At 46.9% G+C, this 22,084-nt stretch overlaps 1 protein-coding gene across 4 annotated transcripts in view; it reads left to right on the forward strand.

Moving 5' to 3' along the window:
- LOC143805314 (uncharacterized) overlaps positions 1-21,506 on the forward strand; it is a 39,627-nt gene extending 18,121 nt beyond the window's left edge. Inside the window, exons 3-4 of one of the 4 annotated variants that reach the window (XM_077284503.1) lie at positions 19,645-19,773; positions 20,719-21,506. In XM_077284503.1, the coding sequence (XP_077140618.1) occupies positions 19,645-19,773; positions 20,719-21,428 (839 nt within the window). In that variant the 3' untranslated portion in view covers positions 21,429-21,506. Of the gene's footprint in view, positions 1-2,864; positions 4,717-10,538; positions 11,308-19,644 lie in introns of those variants that run through there. The other 3 variants (XM_077284505.1, XM_077284502.1, XM_077284506.1) reach the window with 3 other exon arrangements.
- Positions 21,507-22,084: the final 578 nt, after the last annotated feature.

Consider the following 22,084-nt stretch of genomic DNA (forward strand, 5'->3'; position numbering starts at 1 on the left):
GAAAAAGTAAAACAGTGCTCCTTCCCTTCCGAGCTCTCCCGTGCGCCCAAACAGGGGTTTACCCCAACATATGGGGTATCAGCGTACTCGGGACAAATTGGACAACAACTTTTGGGGTCCAAGTTCTCTTGTTACCCTTGGGAAAATAAAAATTTGGGGGGCTAAAAATCATTTTTGTGGGGAAAAAAAAGGATTTTTTATTTTCACGGCTCAGCGTTGTAAACTGTAGCGAAACCCTTGGGGGTTCAAAGTTCTCACAACACATCTAGATAAGTTCCATGGGAGGTCTAGTTTCCAATATGGGGTCACTTATGGGGGTTTCTACTGTTTGGGTACATCAGGGGCTCTGCAAATGCAACGTGACACCTGCAGACCAATCCATCTAAGTCTGCATTCCAAATGGCCCTCCTTCCCTTCCGAGCTCTGCCATGGGCCCAAACAGTGTTTCCCCCCCCACATATGGGGTATCAGCGTACTCAGGACAAATTGGACAACAACTTTTGGGGTCCAATTTATCCTGTTACCCTTGTGAAAATACAAAACTGGGGGCTAAAAAATCATTTTTGTGAAAAAAAATAAAAATTATTTTCACGGTTCTTCGTTATAAACTGTAGTGAAACACTTGGGGGTTCAAAGCTCTCAAAACACATCTAGATAAGTTCCTTAGGGGGTCTACTTTCCAAAATGGTGTCACTTGTGGGGGGGTTTAATGTTTAGGCACATCAGGGGCTCTCCAAACGCGACATGGTGTCCCATCTCAATTCCAGTCAATTTTGCATTGAAAAGTCAAACGGCGCTCCTTCCTTTCCGAGCTCGGCCATGTGCCCAAACAGTCGTTTACCCCCACATATGGGGTATCGGCGTACTCAGGACAAATTGTACAACAACTTTTGGGGTCCAATTTATTCTCTTACCCTTGGGAAAATAAAAAAATTGGGGGTGAAATAAATTTTGTGTGAAAAAAAGTTAAATGTTCATTTTTATTTAAACATTCCAAAAATTCCTGTGAAACACCTGAAGGGTTAATAAACTTCTTGAATGTGGTTTTGAGCACCTTGAGGGGTGCTGTTTTTAGAATGGTGTCACACTTGGGTATTTTCTATCATATAGACCCCTCAAAATGACTTCAAATGAGATGTGGTCCCTAAAAAAAAAAATGGTGTTGTAAAAATGAGAAATTGCTGGTCAACTTTTAACTCCCTAACAAAATAAAATTTTGGTTCCAAAATTGTGCTGATGTAAAGTAGACATGTGGGAAATGTTACTTATTAAGTATTTTGTGTGACATATCTCTGTGATTTAAGGGCCTAAAAATTCAAATTTGGAAAATTGCGAAATTTTCGCCAAATTTCCGTTTTGTGTTTTTTTTCACAAATAAGCGCAAGTTATATCGAAGAAATTTTACCACTATCATGAAGTACAATATGTCACGAGAAAACAGTGTCAGAATCGCCAAGACCCGTTGAAGCGTTCCAGAGTTATAACCTCATAAAGGGACAGTGGTCAGAATTGTAAAAATTGGCCCGGTCATTAAAGGGAACCTGTCACCTTGTTTTTTCAGTATGAGATAAAAATACTGTTAAATAGGGCCTGAGCTGTGCATTACAATAGTGTATTTTGTGGACCCCGATTCCCCACCTATGCTGCCGAAATACGTTACCAAAGTAGTCGTTTTCGCCTGTCAATCAGGCTGGTCTGGTCAAAAGGGCGTGGTGTCTTCCCCCAGATCTTGCTTAGTTTTCCGTTGGTGGCGTAGTGGTCTGCGCATGCCCAAGGTCCCAAATCCACGTCACAGGGAGTGAAAAGATCGCGATGTGCTGTATTTCATTGGTGATCAGTGGGCGCGGCCATCTTCCTTTGGCCGCGCGTGCGCAGAAGCGGCGCTCTGCTGGCCGCGGCTTCAGGAAAATGGCCGCGGGATGCGCAGATGGAGATCGCGGCGGCCATTTTCCTGAAGCAGAGATGCGAACTCTGCTTCAGGAAAATGGCCGCCGCGATCTCCATCTGCGCACGCGCGGCCATCTTCCTTTGGCCGCGCGTGCGCAGATGGAGATCGCGGCGGCCATTTTCCTGAAGCAGAGTTCGCATCTCTGCTTCAGGAAAATGGCCGCCGCGATCTCCATCTGCGCATCCCGCGGCCATTTTCCTGAAGCCGCGGCCAGCAGAGCGCCGCTTCTGCGCACGCGCGGCCAAAGGAAGATGGCCGCGCCCACCGATCACCAATGAAATACAGCACATCGCGATCTTTTCACTCCCTCACCAATGAAATACAGCACATCGCGATCTTTTCACTCCCTGTGACGTGGATTTGGGACCTTGGGCATGCGCACACCACTACGCCACCAACGGAAAACTAAGCAAGATCTGGGGGAAGACACCACGCCCTTTTGACCAGACCAGCCTGATTGACAGGCGAAAACGACTACTTTGGTAACGTATTTCGGCAGCATAGGTGGGGAATCGGGGTCCACAAAATACACTATTGTAATGCACAGCTCAGGCCCTATTTAACAGTATTTTTATCTCATACTGAAAAAACGAGGTGACAGGTGCCCTTTAACGTGCAAACCACCCTCGGGGCTTAAGGGGTTAAGGGAACCGTTGTTGGTTCATGCTGACGGCTCCTTTTTGTCCCGGTTCCAATTTATAGCTGTTTTTAGACGTTGTTTGGAGAAAGGGGGTTTACCAGCCGCGGAAAATAATGGTCATTCGTTCAGGATTGGGGCAGCAACAGAAGCTGCTAGATTGGGTTTGCATGAGGATGTGATAAAGAAAATTGGTCGCTGGGAATCCGAGAGATTTCGGTCTTATGTTCGGCCAAACCTGATCTGAGATGTTTTTCTCCCCTTCTTTTTCTGTTGCAGATCATCATCGGTTAATTTGGATTATGGGACACTCATTTGTCTTCTGGGCAGCGCTGAGGGCTGCGGTGCGCCCGTCGGGGCGTCAATTGGGCTTTCCTCAGGAATTTGCAACCCTACGGTGGATTGGTAAAAGAGGGATGGTTTGGGGTCAGTTTTTGTCTGAATTTCATCATTTCGTCCGGTTGGACCGTGTTCCTGACATAGTTGTAATACATTTAGGAGGGGATGATCTGGGTAAGAGGCCTTGCAGAGTGTTGATTAAAGACATTAAGTGTGACATGCTAAGGCTGTGGGCGATGTTTCCAAAAGTGGTGGTAGTTTGGTCCGATATTATCAAGAGGAAGATATGGTGTGGAGCAAGATCAGTGGCGGGGGTTAATAAAGCGAGGATTAAGTTGAATAAAGCAGTCTCTCGTTTTATGGGAAGGAATGGCGCGGTGGTAGTTAGGCACGTGAATTTGGAATCCGGTGAAGGAAGTTATTGGAGAGCGGATGGCGTCCATTTAAATGAAGTGGGCACGGATATGTGGTGCTTGGCCATACAGGAAGGTATCGAGACAGCTTTGAAAGTGTGGGGGGACATGAATGTTTGAGTGGTCAGAACATTCATGTTGGTGGCGTGGGGGGGGAAGGTCCTCGAAGTTGGTGGAAATGGAAATGGTGGATTGGTGGGGGGGGGGGGGGGGAGGGATCTCACGAGGTCCTGGACTCCCCTAAGGAATTTCGGTTGGACGGGGTCTGTTCAATCCTATGCAAGGGTTAATCAAGGGACCCGTCAATTGTTTAGTGGTTTGGACAGGTTGGTTATCATCTGCCTCCGAGCTGGTGCATAGCGGCTGGGGGTAAGACTTAACCTGGGGCCACGGTGGGCTGTGGATACTTAAGATTTGGTTTTTGGGCTTCGAGAACCACACCCCCTCTTTTGGACTTTATTGTTAAATCGTTTTATTAAATGTTAATAAAAGGCTGCTGTGGCCATTTAATCCAATTTCAGTGTGAAGTTTTTATTCGGCAATGGTCACCGCATCAGGTATTTGGGCAAGGGTTCAGTGAAAGAGGTGGGTATGGTGGATGGATGGGGAGTAGGTTAACTAACATCTAAGCTACTTTTGACTGACGGATACCCTAATGTCAAGTGAGGCCGTACTGGGCCACCGGCCCTTTAAAGGGAGGCCGGCATGACAAGGAGACGTGTGATGATAAGGAGCGTTTTGGTTTTAAAAGTAAATAAAGGGTTAATGGGAATGCTGAGGTGATGAGATCACTGTTTGGGTGGGGCAGAGGGATTCAAAAAAGGCGGGTTTATAAATAGTGCAGCCATATTGGTGGGACAAACAGTCAGGTACCCACCTGTTAGAAGAAGCTCCCACCCACCCTCCCTGTTATTTAATCAGTGTTTGTCATGCTTATATGGGGTCGAGATGTCAAAGATTATTGGGGTGGTTGTTTATTTTTTGCTTGAAAAATTTTAATATCATGTCATGGCGGCGTGGGGGGGGGGGGAAGGTCCTCGAAGTTGGTGAAAAAAGGAAATGGTGGATTGGTAGGGGGGGGGGGATCTCACGAGGTCCTGGACTCCCCTAAGGAGTTTCGGTTGGACAGGGTCTGTTCAATCCTATGGAAGGGTTAATCAAGGGACCCGTCAATTGTTTAGTGGTTCGGACAGGTTGGTTATCATCTGCCCCCAAGCTGGTACATAGCGGCTGGGGTAAGACTTGACCTGGGGCCACGGTGGGCTGTGGATACTTAAGATTAGGTTTTGGGGCTTCGAGAACCACACCCCCTCTTTTGGACTTTATTGTTAAATCGTTTTATTAAATGTTAATAAAAGGCTGCTGTTGCCATTTAATCCAATTTCAGTGTAAAGTTTTTATTCGGCAATGGTGACCGCATCAGGTATTTGGGCAAGGGTTCGGTGAAAGAGGTATGGTGGATGGATGGGGAGTAGGTTAACTAACATCTAAGCTACTTTTGACTCACGGATACCGTAATGTCATGTTTATCCCCCCTACCCTAGCGATGGTTGTTGATGGGGCATACTATTTGTAAATAGAAGAGGGCTGAGGGGGATAAGAAGGGGCAGCGATGAGGGGGATTTGTCATTCCTCATCGCTGCCAGAAGGAAATACTGCCCACTGCCGTACCTGGTCATTATGGAGGCTGTCCTGGAGGAGCTGTGTCAGAAGCTGGGAGATGAAGGAGCGCTCGCCTGCTTGCAGCGCTGCCTGAGGGATTCGGAGGACGATGTTGCCAGACCGAGCGCTGGTTATGAAATAAGCGGGGAGCCGGAAGCGCTGAGAGAGGACGTCACTGGTGAAGCGCTAGAAACTGCGTTGACATCATCCTGGGGCATGTGCACTGGATCCCAGAACAAACGTTTTATACTCTCCTTCTCTACACAGCTAAAGGAGCTCCGGCAGATGGCGAGGACATAGGGTGCATCCAACGTCCCACATAAGAAAGGAGAAGGCTGGCCCCAGTTGACCACCGGCCGGACATGGCCGTTGCTGATCTTGGGGCTGCCAGTCTTCCAGTTGAAGGACCAGCCAAGGGAGAGGTCTTCAGGCAGGACCAAGCTCAAGGCACTTTATCTGAAGGTGGTGAGTATGAGCCTCAATCTGCACGCACCTCACACACGTTACCCAAATTGCCACAGGTGCTAGACTCATTAAGGGATTTACTCCAATCTCCATTTAACACTACATGCTCAGCCAGTGTATCCTCCGGGGCCCCAGGGGTAGCAGAATTATGGAAGCACCTGGACGATGGCCTGGAGGATGAGCAGAGAGAATATGGGTCTTCAATTACTCCCATTGCATCTGGTCTTAAAGGGGCGGGAGAGGATTGTTACAAGGAAGCACTAGTCTGTACAGTTTCCCCCTGTTACCACTTGTCTGACAGCTATTAAAAATAAAATATGGAACAATGAGTTTATTGCTGTCCTTGCTGCCAGCCTGTAAGGAATTTTTAGCAAGGCTGGACAAGGACGTGGGATAGTTGTAGACCAGGCCCGGATTGGGCATCTGCTAAGGCAGGCAGATGCCCGGTGGGCCGGCACGTCTCCACCACAAAGTGGGCCGCCCGCCCTTTAAATCTTCTGTTTGAAGGCCCTATTTGTGCGTGCTATCTAGTTGCACGCGCTGACACAGGCCACGGCGGCCTTTGTCAGCACGTGCAACTAGACAGCATGCGCACACAGGGCCTTCACACAGAAGATTTAAAGGGCCGGCGGCCCACTTTGTGGTGGAGACCTGCGGCCGCTGCCCTCGTTCGTGTGTGTGTGCGGCTGCTGCTGCCCTTGTCAGTGTGAGCAAGGAGGAGACCGCACGCGCACACAGGGCCAAGTGAGAGATTTGAAAAGTCCGTCGCTGCGGTGCTCAAGGGTGCCTCCATCTGTGTTTGACGCTGGCCTGCCTGTACCAGCATCTGAGAACGCTCATCAAGTCCAGGGATCCGACCTCTCTTCACCACCGACACTGGACAGTGGACCACTTCAGCTCTTCGTCCTCCCCCCAACTCAGGGACTTGGGTGAGACCCAAGATGAAAACTTTTTTTTTTTATGTACAGTAGATATAGCAGTTGCACCTACAGCTCTGGCAAAAATTAAGAGACCACTGCAAAATTTTCAGTTTGTCTGATTTTTCTCTTTATAGGATTTTTTTTTCAGTAAAATGTAAATTGCTCTTTTATTCTATAAACTACTCACAACATGTGTCCGAAGTTCCAAGCAATAAATTTTGTATTTATTTTGTGAAAATGAGAAATGGTCAAAATAAAAAAAAAAAAGAAACAGTGCTTTCAGACCTCAAATAATGCAAAGAAAACAAGTTCATAATCATTTAGAAACAACAATACTAATGTTTTAACTCCGGAAGAGTTCAGAAACCAATATTTTGTGGAATAACCATGATTTTTAATCACAGCTTTCATGCGTCTTGGCATGCTTTAAACCAGTCTTTCACACTGCTTTTGGGTGACCTTATGCCTCTCCTGGTACAAAAATTTAAGCAGTTCTTTGTTTGATGGCTTGTGACTATCCATCTTCCTCTTGATTACATTTTCAATGGGGTTCAGGTCTGGAGATTGGGCTGCCCATGACAGGGATTTGATGTGGAGGTCCTTCATCCACACCTTGATTGACCTGGCTGTGTTGCATGGCGCATTGTCCTGGTGGAAAAAACAGTCCTCAGAGTTGGGGAACATTGCCTGAACAGAAGGAATCAACTGTTTTTCCAGGATAACCTTGTATGTTGCTTGATTTATGCGTCCTTCGCAAAGATTAACCTGCCCAATTCCAGCCTTGCTGAAGCATCCCCAGATCAACACCTTGTCGTGTAATAGTTAGACCGAGACCTGGAGAGGCGTACAAGCCACAGTGTCTTGCACCCACTGTGAAATTTGGTGGAGGCGGTCCCACTATTTTTGCTAACCATCCAAGGTAGGCAGACTGCTGCGGCATGGTATTATCAGGCTGGTAAGTTTCATGAATATTGGATCCATACCAGCCTGAAATACCAGTCCCAGTAGTCTGCTTTAGGCTACTTTCACACATCCGTCGTTACGGGGCCGTCGCAAACCGTCGGCCTGACGTACCGACGGACGTTGTGCTAAATGTAGCACAACGTGGGCAGCGGATGCAGTTTTACAATGCATCTGCTGCCCATTATGAGTTCCGGGGAGGAGGGGGCGGAGTTCCGGCCTCACATGCACGGTCGGAACTGGCGGATTCGACGGACGAAAAAGCGTTACATTGAACGTTTTTTCGTCACGACGGACCGCTAAAACACGACGCATCCATCACACGACGGATGCGACGTGTGTCCATCCGTCGCAGTCCGTCGTCCATTAACCCCTTACCGACATCGGACGTACTATACCGTCCGATGTCGGCTCCCCTGCTTTGATGCAGGGCTCCGCGGTGAGCCCGCATCAAAGCCGGGACATGTCAGCTGTTTTGAACAGCTGACATGTGCCCGCAATAGGCGCGGGCAGAATCGCGATCTGCCCGCGCCTATTAACTAGTTAAATGCCGCTGTCAAACGCAGACAGCGGCATTTAACTACCGCATCCGGCCGGGCGGCCGGAAATGACATGTGTCAGGAAGGTAACCATAGAGGTCCTTGAGACCTCTATGGTTACTGATCCTCGGCAGCTGTGAGCGCCACCCTGTGGTCGGGGCTCACAGCACACCTGTATTTCTGCTACATAACAGCGATCTGATGATCGCTGTTATGTAGCAGAGCCGATCGCGTTGTGCCTGCTTCTAGCCTCCCATGGAGGCTATTGAAGCATGGCAAAAGTTAAAAAAAAAAAGTAAAAAAAAATGTGAAAAAAATAAAAAAAAACATAAAAGTTTAAATCACCCCCCTTTTGCCCCAATCAAAATAAATCAATAAAAAAAAAATCAAACCTACACATATTTGGTATCGCTGCGTTCAGAATCGCCCGATCTATCAATAAACAAAAAGCATTAACCTGATCGCTAAACGGTGTACCGAGAAAAAAAATCGAAACGCCAGAATTACGTTTTTTTGGTCGCCGCGATATTGCATTAAAATGCAATAACGGGCGATCAAAAGAACGTATCTGCACCAAAATGCTATCATTAAAAACGCCAGCTCGGCACGCAAAAAAATAAGCCCTCACCCGACCCCAGATCACGAAAAATGGAGACGCTACGAGCATCGGACAATGGCGCAATTTTTTTAAATTTTTTTTTGCAAAGTTTGGAATTTTTTTTCACCACTTAGGTGAAAAATAACCTAGACATTTTAGGTGTCTATGAACTCGTACTGACCTGGAGAATCCTAATTGCAGGTCAGTTTTAGCATTTAGTGAACCTAGCAAAAAAAGCCAAACAAAAAACAAGTGTGGGATTGCACTTTTTTTGCAATTTCACTGCACTTGGAATTTTTTTTCCCGTTTTCTAGTACACGACATGGTAAAACCAATGATGTCGTTCAAAAGTACAACTCGTCCCGCAAAAAATAAGCCCTCACATGGCCAAATTGACGGAAAAATAAAAAAGTTATGGCTCTGGGAAGGAGGGGAGCAAAAAACAAAACGAAAAATCCCACGGTCATGAAGGGGTTAAAGTGTATGGCAAAAAATCGGATCCTGCGGGCACATTTGCAGATCTGTTTTTTTGCCATAACGACGGAGGAAAAAAACGAAAGTGTGAAAGTAGTACTCAGGCTGGTTAACAAATATAGGGGGACCCCACACTACTTCTTTTTTTTAATATTTATTTATTAAAAAAGGAGGAGACCTCTCTCTGCTTTTCTCTACTTCCTGTGTCATGTACGGTACTTCAGGCTGAGTCACAAGATTCACCGTTACTTAAATTAGTACACATACGTAGTAAGCTGCGTTCCCGCACTTAATACTCGTGTGACTAAAAAGATAATTCGGTTTTGCAGCATCTATTGAAAATGGGTAATTTACGTAGCTACGTAAATTGACATGCTGCGGTCTGGGAAGATGCACTGCATGTACGTCTCTGCGGGGAGCCGCGGGCATCGGTGCACACATAGTGGAGATGGGATTTCTTGAAATCCCATCCACCATGCTGTAACAGCTGGACACTGCAGGTTGGACGCTGTGGATGTACGCAGCATCCAACCCGCTGCGTTTACTGACCATGTGCACATACCCCAATATATCTGCAAACAGGATATCATTTTTTTTTTCCATCCCAGAAGCCAACTTTCAGTTAGCTTTATTTCAAGTGACAAAAAAACGCATGCAATGAAGAAAATGCATCAAAAACGCATGCAAAAAACGGTGGTCTGCCAGTGACCTCAGATACAGATTTGGTTCAGATTACATCCTGTGTCAAATCCTGAGCAAATTCTGAGCCATTCCTGATTGTGTGCACATACCGTTAGATGCGGGTTCAAGCTCGGAATAGTCAGTGTTAATGTTTTTGTTGTTTTTGTTTGACAGAGGTTTTGCTTATTCTACAGTTTCCAGGAATCTAGATGGTATTTCCTTTTTTTTGAAAGTTTGGGGTCAAAAACCATTGAACTCCTATTTAATTGTTGAACAGGTAATGAAGGGCTATAAGAAGAATCATTCGGTATGGGATGGTAGGTGCCCTATCTCTTCTGGTATACTGAAAGAGTTATGTATAGTATCCAATATGTGTTTTGATAGTTTTGAGTCTTTATTGTTTTGTACTGCTGCATTCCTAATGTTTTTTGGAGCGCTTCAAATTGGCGAACTGTTGCCAAGAGGGCAAAAGGTGTGAAGGTTTAGCTGTCAATCAAATTTCTATTGCAGATGGGTCGTTGGTTTTGTACATAGCCAAACCTAAAACAGTCCAGGAAGGTAAGGGCACTAGTTTTAAATGAATGTGTTCTTCTGAAGTTTTAATTTTTCCAGTTTGCTTATGCATAAAGTATATTGGTATACGCCCTGCCGGGATGAATAAATTCCCCATTCATCGTTCTGGCAAGCCTTTGACGTAGTTCCAATTTCGGAGCATACTGAAGAAGTGTTTATCTAGACTGGATGAGAGATATTTCTCTACCCATTCCTTCCGAACTGGAGCTGCGACAGAGGTGGCCAGGATTGTTTTAGGAGAAACTTTTATTAAAATGTTAGGGAGATAGGGCTCGACATGTTACAAATTGTATATTCGTAAATAATGTGGAACTAACTTTTGTTTGTAGTTTTCTCAGGTCTCACAGTGTGGATACTAGGCCATTCATTCATTCACTGGGCTGAGTGGAGAGCAAGACAGCGCTGTTATGGTTTAAACCTGTCCATGTCCGCTGATTTGGTCAGGATTTTTTGGTTTGGTATCAGAGAACAGAAATGGAACAGCCTCATGGACCAGGTTACTTTGATATACAGCAAGTTTCCATCCCCAGACGTGATCATCATTCATCTTGGAGGAAACGACATCGGAAAACTTGCAACTGTTGGTTTATTATTTTTGATGAAGCAAAATTTTTTAGAGTTAAGAATCATGTTTCCTAATACTATTTTAATATTTTCTGAAATAGTGCCAAGATTGCTTTGGTTGAAATCCGAGGACTTAAAATTTTGTGAGAAAATTCGTAAGAGATTAAATAGGTCCATGAGCAAGTTTATGCCGTCTATCGGCGGTCTTTCTTTCAGGCATGTTGATTTGGAAGGTGGCGTGCCAGGCCTTTTTCAGAATGATTGGGTGCATCTTTCGGAGATAGGCACTGACATTTTCAATCTCAACTTAAAAGCAATGGTGGAATTGGCCCTTGCTGGGGCAGGGCCAGTCTTGCCTACTGTTGGTTAGGCAAGGTGGCTGTTGGGTAAGTCATTCAGGGAACTGAATGGACGTCAGGTTTTTGGAAATGGTAAACGGGCTTAAGCTTTGGCTAAGCTGCGTTTTGGTTATAAGTTTTAAAAGTTTTGTATGTGAATTTTGAATAAAGGCCGTGGCCAAATAATATTCCATCCAAAGTCAACGGGTCCTGTGTATTGATGTCATTTCGCCTGAGGATGCATCAGTGTTGTGTTTTTTTGACAAGCTAGTTTCCCTAGTCAGGAAGGTCAGACCTGGTGCACTTTTGGCTAAGTCTGACATTGAGCCCTCCTTCAACTACTCCCAGTTCGTCCGGACTTCTAGGCTGTTTCTTGAAGACCATTAACCCCTTCCTGACATCTGACGTACTATCCCGTCGAGGTGGGGTGGGCCCGTATGACCACCGACGGGATAGTACGTCATACGCGATCGGCCGCGCTCACGGGGGGAGCGCGGCCGGGTGTCAGCTGCATATCGCAGCTGACATCCGGCACTATGTGCCAGGAGCGGTCACGGACCGCCCCCGGCACATTAACCCCCGGCACACCGCGATCAAACATGATCGCGGTGTACCGGCGGTATAGGGAAGCATCGCGCAGGGAGGGGGCTCCCTGCGGGCTTCCCTGAGACCCCCGCAGCAACGCGATGTGATCGCGTTGCTCCGAGGGTCTCCTACCTCCCTCCTCACCGCAGGTCCCGGATCCAAGATGGCCGCGGCATCCGGGTCCTGCAGGGAGGGAGGTGGCTTACCGAGTGTCTGCTCAGAGCAGACACTTGGTAAGCCTGCAGCCCTGCACAGCAGATCGCAGATCTGGCAGAGTGCTGTGCACACTGCCAGATCAATGATCTGTGATGTCCCCCCCTGGGACAAAGTAAAAAAAGTTTAAAAAAAATTCCCCACATGTGTAAAAAAAAAAATAAAAAAAATATCCTAAATAAAGAAAAAAAATATATATATTATTCCCATAAATACATTTCTTTTGCTAAATAAAATAAAAAAAACAATAAAAGTACACATATTTAGTATCGCCGTGTCCGTAACGACCCAACCTATAAAACTGCCCCACTAGTTAACCCCTTCAATAAACACCGTAAGAAAAAAAAAAAAAACGAGGCAAAAAACAACGCTTTATTATCATACCGCCGAACAAAAAGTGGAATAACACGCGATCAAAAAGACTGATATAAATAACCATGGTACCGCTGAAAAAAACGAGCCGCCATACAGCATCATCAGCAAAAAAATAAAAAGTTATAGTCCTGAGAATAAAGCGATACCAAAATAATTATTTTTTCTATAAAATAGTTTTTATTGTATAAAAGCGCCAAAACATAAAAAAAATGATATAAATGAGATATCGCTGTAATCGTACTGACCCGACGAATAAAACTGCTTCATCAATTTTACCAAACGCGGAACGGTATAAACGCCTCCCCCAAAAGAAATTCATGAATAGCTGGTTTTTGATCACTCTGCCTCACAAAAATCGGAATAAAAAGTGATCAAAAAATGTCACGTGTCCGAAAATGTTACCAATAAAAACGTCAACTCGTCCCACAAAAAACAAGATCTCACATGACTCTGTGGACTCAAATATGGAAAAATTACAGCTCTCAAAATGTGGTAACGCAAAAAATATTTTTTGCAATGAAAAGCGTCTTTCAGTGTGTGACGGCTGCCAATCATAAAAATCCGCTAAAAAACCCGCTATAAAAGTAAATCAAACCCCCCTTCATCACCCCCTTAGTTAGGGAAAAATTAAAAAATGTATTTATTTCCATTTTCCCATTAGGGTTAGGGCTAGAGTTAGGGCTAGGGTTAGGGTTGGGGTTAGGGTTGGGGCTAGGGTTGGGGCTAGGGTTAGGGGCTAGGGTTAGGGCTAGGGTTGGGGCTAGGGTTAGGGCTAGGGTTAGGGCTAGGGTTAGGGCTAGTGTTATTGCTAGGGCTAGGGTTAGGGCTACAGTTAGGGTTGGGGCTAAAGATAGGGTTAGGGTTTGGATTACATTTACAGTTGGGAATAGGGTTGGGTGTGTCTGGGTTAGAGGAGTGGTTAGGGTTACTGTTGGGATTAGGGTAAGGGGTGTGTTTGGATTAGGGTTTCAGTTATAATTGGGGGTTTCCACTGTTTAGGCACATCAGGGGCTCTCCAAACGGGACATGGCATCCGATCTGAATTCCAGCCAATTCTGCGTTGAAAAAGGAAAACAGTGCTCCTTCCCTTCAGAGCTCTCCCGTGTGCCCAAACAGGGGTTTACCCCAACATATGGGGTATCAGCGTACTCAGGACAAATTGGACATCATCTTTTGGGGTCCAAGTTCTCCTGCTACCCTTGGGAAAATACAAAACTGGGGGCCAAAAAATAAGTTTTGTGGGAAAAAAAAGATTTTTTATTTTCACGGCTCTGCGTTGTAAACTGTAGTGAAACACTTGGGGGTTCAAAGTTCTCACAACACATCTAGATAAGTTCCTTGGGGGGTCTAGTTTCCGATATGGGGTCACTTGTGGGGGGTTTGTACTGTTTGGGTACATCAGGGGCTCTGCAAATGCAACGTGACGCCTGCAGACCAATCCATTTAAGTCTGCATTCCAAATGGCGCTCCTTCCCTTCCGAGCTCTGCCATGCGCCCAAACAGTGGTTCCCCCCCACATATGGGGTATCAGCGTACTCAGGACAATTTGGACAACAACTTTTGGGGTCCAATTTATCCTGATACCCTTGGGGAAATAAAAAAAATGGGGGCGAAAAGATCATTTTTGTGAAAAAATATGATTTTTTATTTTTACGGCTCTGCATTATAAACTTCTGTGAAGCACTTGTTGGGTCAAAGTGCTCACCACACATCTAGATAAGATCCTTAGGGGGTCTACTTTCCAAAATGGTGTCACTTGTGGGGGGGTTTCAATGTTTAGGCACATCAGGGGCTCTCCAAACGCAACATGGTGTCCCATCTCAATTCCAGTCAATTTTGCATTGAAAAGTCAAATGGCGCTCCTTTCCTTCCGAGCTCTGCCATGCGCCCAAACAGTGGTTTACCCCCACATATGGGGTATCAGCGTACTCAGGACAAATTGTACAACAAATTTTGGGGTCTATTTTCTCCTGTTACCCTTGGTAAAATAAAACAAATTGGAGCTGAAATAAATTTTGTGTGAAAAAAAGTTAAATGTTTATTTTTATTTAAACATTCCAAAAATTCCTGTGAAACACCTGAAGGGTTAATAAACTTTTTGAAAGTGGTTTTGAGTACCTTGAGGGGTGCAGTTTTTAGAATGGTGTCACACTTGGGTATTTTCTATCATATAGACCCCTCAAAATGACTTCAAATGAGATGTGGTCCCTAAAAAAAAATGGTGTTGTAAAAATGAGAAATTGCTGGTCAACTTTTAACCCTTATAACTCCGTCACAAAAAAAAATTTTGGTTCCAAAATTGTGCTGATGTAAAGTAGACATGTGGGAAATGTTACTTATTAAGTATTTTGCGTGACATATGTCTGTGATTTAAGGGCATAAAAATTCAAAGTTGGAAAATTGCGAAATTTTCAAAATTTTCGCCAAATATTCGTTTTTTTCACAAATAAACGCAAGTTATATCGATGAAATTTTACCACTATCATGAAGTACAATATGTCACGAGAAAACAAATCTGAATCGCCAAGATCCGTTGAAGCGTTCCAGAGTTATAACCTCATAAAGGGACAGTGGTCAGAATTGTAAAAATTGGCCCGGTCATTAACGTGCAAACCACCCTTGGGGGTGAAGGGGTTAATATCATGATTCTTTCCTTCCCATGGGTTGTTCCATATTGTGCCACTACTTCGAGGTCTTCAGCTCTTTTTTTAAGTGGTTAGTGCGATATGAAACCAGATACATGAGTGTATCCTATTTGGCTTATTTTCTTTTTGTGGCCCCAGCTGCATCAGAAGAATGTTTATAGCTTTTAGAAACCTTCAAGACTTTGAAGGTATTCCCCTGTCCCATGGTAAAAGTGAAGACCCTGCATCTTTTATAATCTATCTTGCGAATCAAAGTAGATACTAAATCCATGGTTTTTCACCTGCCATCGGAAGAAAAATTAATAAATTTCAACACTTCATTGACAATTTTTGCACTGCTCATAAGGTTACCTTACATCAAATGCAGTCACTTTTGGATATATTAACCTTTTGCGTGTAGAGTTATACCCATGAGCAGGGTATTTTCAAGGCCCTTGTCTTTGCCCACTGAGGGAACAAAACACCCAGATCATAGTATCAGGATCACCCTTTTCTTAAAGGGAAGGTACCGCGTTTGTAGATCATTAATTAATCAATGTAATGTAGCATAACATGCTGTTATAACCAAGATTTGAATGCATGTGAAACAGATTTCGTGTGTTATATGAGTAGAAAGAAGGAACTGGGGGCTGACATCTTGTGTTCACAGCAGTAGCACGACACTATCAGTGTCAGAATACGGCACCCCATGGACATAGGGTCAGTGGCGGTCTATTATCTCCTATCTCTAACATTGCAGCAACATTAGCAGTGAGCTGGGCACGCCTCTGTCGGCTGCACAACTCACTGCTGTAGGTGTGACTGGCCGCCATTTTACTATAGCCCAGTGCTATCTGCAGAGCTCCACTTACTCTCCATCGCTGCAGGACAGAAGCGCTGACTGGAGCCGGAGGCTGGAGAGTGGGGAGTGCGGGTGATTTACCTCCCTGCTCCTCTGTACTCCAGGCACTGCACGTTCTGAGCAGACATCCTCTGCTCTCACACGCTGCCCTGTGTGCTTCTCCTGCTCTGTCTCCGCCTCCCCACTCACACAGTCCTAGTGATCTCCGGTAAGCTGCACTCTCTCCCCCTGGGTTTGGGACACCCATGCCGCTGTCCCCTGACTGCTGCGCCTTCCCCACGCTTGATGGTAAGAGATCTCCCATCAAGTGAGGCAAGGCTGAATACGGGGTTAATTCCCCGAGGAAGGGGCGGGGCTTATCCCCTGCTCTTGGCGCCAGGAAGCGCCGATATCACATCCGATCCCAGGACCCGGACCTGTTGGGCTGCCGGTGTGATGGACCTGCTGGAGAGTGCGGTGAGGGATAGGATCGGCAGGGAAGGCAGCGCTTGGCTAGCAGCTCTGCTGACCAGGAGTGACTCCTTCCCTGCCATGATGCAGGCGGCGGCGCCGCCGGAGGGTTGGCGCTCTCGCAGAGCCACCCGGCCTCCGGCACGGCTGAGCCCGCCAGCGATTTCAAAAAAGAGCGCGCGCAGCTCTCGTGCGCACGCCCCTGCTGCTCTCGGCGCCAGTGGGACGGGAGGAAGTGCACTGCAGCGGGTGGAGGAGACACAAGAGTCGGGGACTAGCGATTTAAGCTTTATTCCCTCTTCGGCCCTGGGCACAATAAGAGGGAGTGCAGGACTGCAGGTGCCAGCCGTATTAGCCGGAGCTGGGCACCTAACTAGGAACAGCATGGGGGGAGTTCAGGGAACATCAGCTTCCTCGCAGGACTCGAACACGGCAGGAAAGGAGGCTGAGGCTCCGCAGGGAGGTATTCCTCCGCTTTCAAGCAACGCAAGGGAAGCCAATGGTAATACCGGCAGGGACAAGGATGGGGCAGCTGTAGCACAGCAGGACATGGGCTCATCCCACATAATATTAACATCAAGTCAGCACGGTGCATACTCCCAGGCTAGTACAGGGGCGATTCACAGTTGCCACCTTACCCGCTTATTTTTAGCACACCGTATTCACAAATATCGGGCGGACAAATTATTCCCTCGCAGGCGGCGGTAGGGGAACACCAGAACGCCTTAGCGTCAATATCCCTGATGGCAACCGGTGTTCGTACCCCAAATCAGGGTGCTGGCACCCCGGCTCTGGATAACAGAGTGCGGGTATCCGCCCCGCGCGCAGATCTTCATCGTCATCATCGTCCTCCCCTAGAGAGCGTCACAGAAGCAGGCGTAGGAAGCGCGATCGTCATGGTAGCAAATGGCGTTCATATAGATCTAGGTCCAGTCGGCGTAGTAGACGGTCTAGAGCTTCGCGTTGGCGCTCGCCTTCTTCATCTGATAGTTCTTCAGGCAGGAGTCCTCTCGTCGTAGGTCCATACATCGCATGGAACGTCAAGGTCCGTCAACTCCCATGGCGCGGGATGTAAGCTGTCCGGAGGCCAATGCACCGATTGGTGAGTACCCCTTTATCGGGGCATGGGGAGGGGAGAGAACCAACATTTCAGACGCAGTAGCAAGTGCGGCCACAGGGGGCAGGATTTATGTCAACCCAAAATTGCTGCAGCCAGCGGGACCTTGCAGGCTACCCCCTCCGCCCCGCCCAGAGGTATACAAGGATGGCCTATTCTGTGGGGTCCCTCCGTTAGGAGCCCACTTGGATAGCGCCATCAAGGAACAAATTTGGGCCAATGATTTCATTGATATATGGTCCCTGGTCTCCACGGACCAACACTCGATAGATAGAGAGAGGCGGTTGGGAGAAAAAACATATGAACGTAAACCAAAAGTGGCAAAAACCATTAATAACTGGTTGCAAGTGTTTGCGGTCCTGGGATGCGTTATGGGGGAGAAGCACCCCGAAAGGTGCTCCGAGCTATTTATATACCTAGATAGCATCTACAACTCATATAAGGCACACGGGGGATCAGCTTGGTGGAAATATGATGAAGATTTTCGCCGTTGCTTAGCTGCCAACCCCCAATTAGGCTGGGGTATGAAAGCCACGGATTCGTGGCTCCGCTTGATGATGGCGCAAAGAACAACCCAATCCTTTCACGGGCCCGCTGCCGGGTCCGGTAACAACGCGGCAGCAACATTCATGCGTAGACCAGGTTCATGCTGGTTATTTAATGAAGGACACTGTAAGTTTTATGGGCTCTGCAAATATAGACACGAGTGTTCAGCGTGCGGAGGCCCCCACCCTGTGGCAAAATGCACGCGACCACCCCAAAAAGCTAACTCCGGGAAAAATCCCTCTGCAGGTGAGGTTAACGACGCCAGTGAGCGTAAAAAGAATGGAGCCGTGGCTGGACAAATATCCCAATAAGGAGGCTGCGGCGCAACTGCGTTTTGGTTTCTCATATGGTTTCTTCATCCCATTTAAGTGGTCCCCGGAGCCACAATCGGCCACAAACTTACAATCCGCAAAGGATTTACCCGATGTACTAGCAGCGAAGTTGGACAAGGAAATCAGTTTGGGTCGTTTTCGCGGTCCCTTCAATTTCCCGCCTTTCCCTAATTTACGGGTTTCACCCTTGGGTATAGTTCCCAAAAAAGAATCAGGTAAATACCGATTAATTCATCACCTGTCATACCCCAAGGGCATGTCGGTTAACGATGGTATACCCAGAGATGAAACAGCTGTCTCTTACATTTCTTTTGACAAAGCAATTGACTTAGTCAGGAGCGCGGGCCCGGGGGCCCTTATGGCAAAATCGGACATAGAATCCGCGTTTCGGCTGCTTCCGGTACACCCGGACTGTCACCACCTACTGGGAGCTAAATTTGAGGATCGATACTATTATGACACATGCCTTCCCATGGGGTGTTCTATTTCCTGTTTTTATTTCGAACTATTTAGCACGTTTTTAGAATGGGTTGCTCGCAAAATCACTCGGCAAACCGCCATCACGCATTATCTCGATGACTTTTTGATAGTTGGTCCAGCTGGATCAGACGTTTGTTCCACAACCCTAGCTCAATTCAAAGATGCCATGGAACATGTCGGGGTCCCACTTTCTCCTGAGAAAACGATTGGGCCAGTATCGGTGATCACATTCCTCGGGATCGAAATCGATTCGGTCGCCATGGAATTTAGGTTGCCGATGGAGAAAATTGAAAAGCTGCTGGATCTTATCAGCGGGTGTATTTCGGTTGGAAAAGTCACTTTGACGCAAATGCAGTCAATGCTGGGCTCCTTGAATTTTGCCTGTAAGATCATGCCAGCGGGCAGGATCTTTTCGCGCAGATTAATGTTAGCCACAAGAGGAGTGAAACAAAGCCACCATAGAATCAGGATTACAGCACATCTACGCTCTGATTTAAACACATGGAAGCTGTTCCTCAACAACTACAATGGCAGGACTTGCTTTCAGGAGTCAGAATGCTCCAATGAGGACATGGGTTTGTTTTTCGCAGCGTCAAGCCACACTGGTTTCAGCATTCGCCTGGGCAACAAATTGTGTTCAGCGAATTGGCCTGCTTTCTGGGTTTCCAGGAACTGGCATACAGAGCCAACCTTGATTGACCTCCTTACGGTGGCTGTGGCCATGGAAATCTGGGGTTCACAATTGGCCAACAAGCGTATTCGTCTTCGCCTTAAAACCGTTAGCGGGGCTCATGCCATCAATTACCTAGCATCTCCTTCATCGTTGGTGCTAGACTTAATTAGGTTCATAGTATTGAAATGTTTAACATTTAATGTTTGGTTTAAAGCGAATGCACTAATCGGCAGCAATGAGAATGTGTCTGAGTTACTAACTGGCTTTCACTCGCAGGATGTACTGGAACGGCGCATTCAGGAGCGATTGGAGGAGGTGGATTGCCCACATTCGATCTGGGATGTCCTGGGGACCTGATGCCGCTAATACGATCATCGATAGCCCCGTCAACCTGGAAAACCTATGGTAAGGTGTGGGAGGAGTGGTGCCTTTTGGCAGAAGGTAAACCAGTGGGGTCTTCAGAGACGGCTCAAATGCAGGTGACAATGGTGTTCTTATCCAAGATGTATGCTATGGGAGTGTCGGGTGCAGTGGCGCGGAACCGTATGTCTGCATTAGCGTTCCATTTCAAGCTGCGAGGCTGGCCGGACTCCACGAAACATTTTCTGGTCAGCCAGATACTAAAGGGTTGGCGACGGTCGAGTAAACACGGTGATAACAGGCGTCCTATATCTTTTGAATTGCTAGGGAACTTGGTCAAGGCAACGGAATCTGTTTGCGATTCCAAGTACGAAGCTGCGCTAACATCAGCGGCGTTCGGCCTAGCTTTTTTTGGGGCCATGAGGGTTAGCGAAATTGTTCCTACTGCTTTGAATAAACCGGGTGGCCTTAGGCGGGAGGACATTCTGATTTGCAACGACTGTCTAAGGATTAGGATACGTAAATCCAAAACAGATCAAGAAGGTAGGGGAACTTGGTTTCCTATATTTGCCATCAACAAGGACATATGCCCGTTAATGCTAATCTTGAATTACATGCGAGTTAGAAAAGATGGTTCTCAATTTTTCGTACATGAGAATGGGATTCCCCTAGTGTCGGGCCAATTTTTAGCTGTATTGAGACGTACGTTGTCAGTGGTGGGCATGCCCGCAGCAGAATTTGGGACTCACTCTTTTCGAATAGGCGCAGCGACAGAAGCATCTAGAGCGGGTTTGTTCGTCTCAGAAATTCAAAGGATGGGTGGGTAGATGGAGATCTCGCTGTTTTAATAGATACATCAGGCCTGACTTATTGCTATAAAATTTGGGTTGTTCTTTGTACCATCATAATACGGGAGCAGCCTTGGTAATACATCGGGTAATTTTCCTTTGATTGTTGGTTATTGTCTAACTGTATACATTGTATTCCCAGATGGGGTGCGACCCAGTGTCTGGATAGTGGGTCATTCATACGTCTATTGGGCTGCCCGCCGCGCTGAATTGGGCCCAGGAGGGCGATCCCTGGGATTTAACGATGTCGACGTGATATGGCGTGGCATGAGAAGCATGATGTGGTCCCAAGTCCTTCCGGAGGTGGTTCATATCGCACGGGTGGCTTCATCCCCCACCATTGTCGTCATCCATGCCGGAGGAAATGATTTGGCTTCGTCCCCACTGGCTGAACTACTTACGCTGATCAGATCAGACATGGACAAGTTTCCGAGTTTTTTCCCTTCGATGCGTCTGGTCTGGTCCGAAGTTATCCCAAGGATGGTGTGGCGGGGGGCCAGGGAGTTGAATGCTATGGAGAGATCCAGACGCACGTTGAATCAGAGGATATCGCGTTTTGTAAGGTTTAAAAATGGCATAGTTGTTCGGCACCATCGGCTGGAAGGGGACAATTCCGGTTTTTTGCTTCCAGACGGAGTTCATCTGAACGAGGCGGGAATAGATATTTTCCTCAATGGTATTAGAGAAGGCGTGGTTCAGGCGGTGCATTCATTGGGGGGGTCGCAGCTCTCTAGGTTCGCTCCTCCTTGGCGGAAGGGTGGAGTTTTTGTTGGTGGTGAAGATACCTGCCCGGGAGACCGGAAGGCAGTAATCTCCCTACACCCCTGTTGTTGGCAGATACTGCCGGTTTAAGCTGCGACCAAAAATATTTACCCAAAGTAAAGATGGAAATGTTTTGATTATATTTCCCAATAAAGGTTTTAAATGTTACGATAACTGTCGTGTGTGTCACTTGATGGGAGAAAAACGGTCATGGGTCGTAGCAGTCTTTGGGACACTGCGGCGCATGCCGCTGTCCCCTGACTGCTGCGCCTTCCCCACGCTTGATGGCAAGAGATCTCCCATCAAGTGAGGCAAGGCTGAATACGGGGTTAACTCCCCGAGGAAGGGGCGGGGCTTATCCCCTGCTCTTGGCGCCAGGAAGCGCCGATATCACATCCGATCCCAGGACCCCAGACCTGTTCCCCACCCTCCCTCCCCTTTTGTTAGAGATTTGTTAAGTTGCAGCTGCGGAAGGGTGGAGTTTTTGTTGGTGGTGAAGATACCTGCCCGGGAGACCGGAAGGCAGTAATCTCCCTACACCCCTGTTGTTGGCAGATACTGCCGGTTTAAGCTGCGACCAAAGATATTTACCCAAAGTAAAGATGGAAATGTTTTGATTATATTTCCCAATAAAGGTTTTAAATGTTACGATAACTGTCGTGTGTGTCACTTGATGGGAGAAAAACGGTCATGGGTCGTAGCAGTCTCGCTCTCCCTCCTCTCCCCCCTGCATTCTCACTCCCCCT

Source organism: Ranitomeya variabilis, chromosome 2 (assembly GCF_051348905.1).
Source record: "Ranitomeya variabilis isolate aRanVar5 chromosome 2, aRanVar5.hap1, whole genome shotgun sequence".
NCBI classification, from domain to species: Eukaryota; Metazoa; Chordata; class Amphibia; order Anura; family Dendrobatidae; genus Ranitomeya; species Ranitomeya variabilis.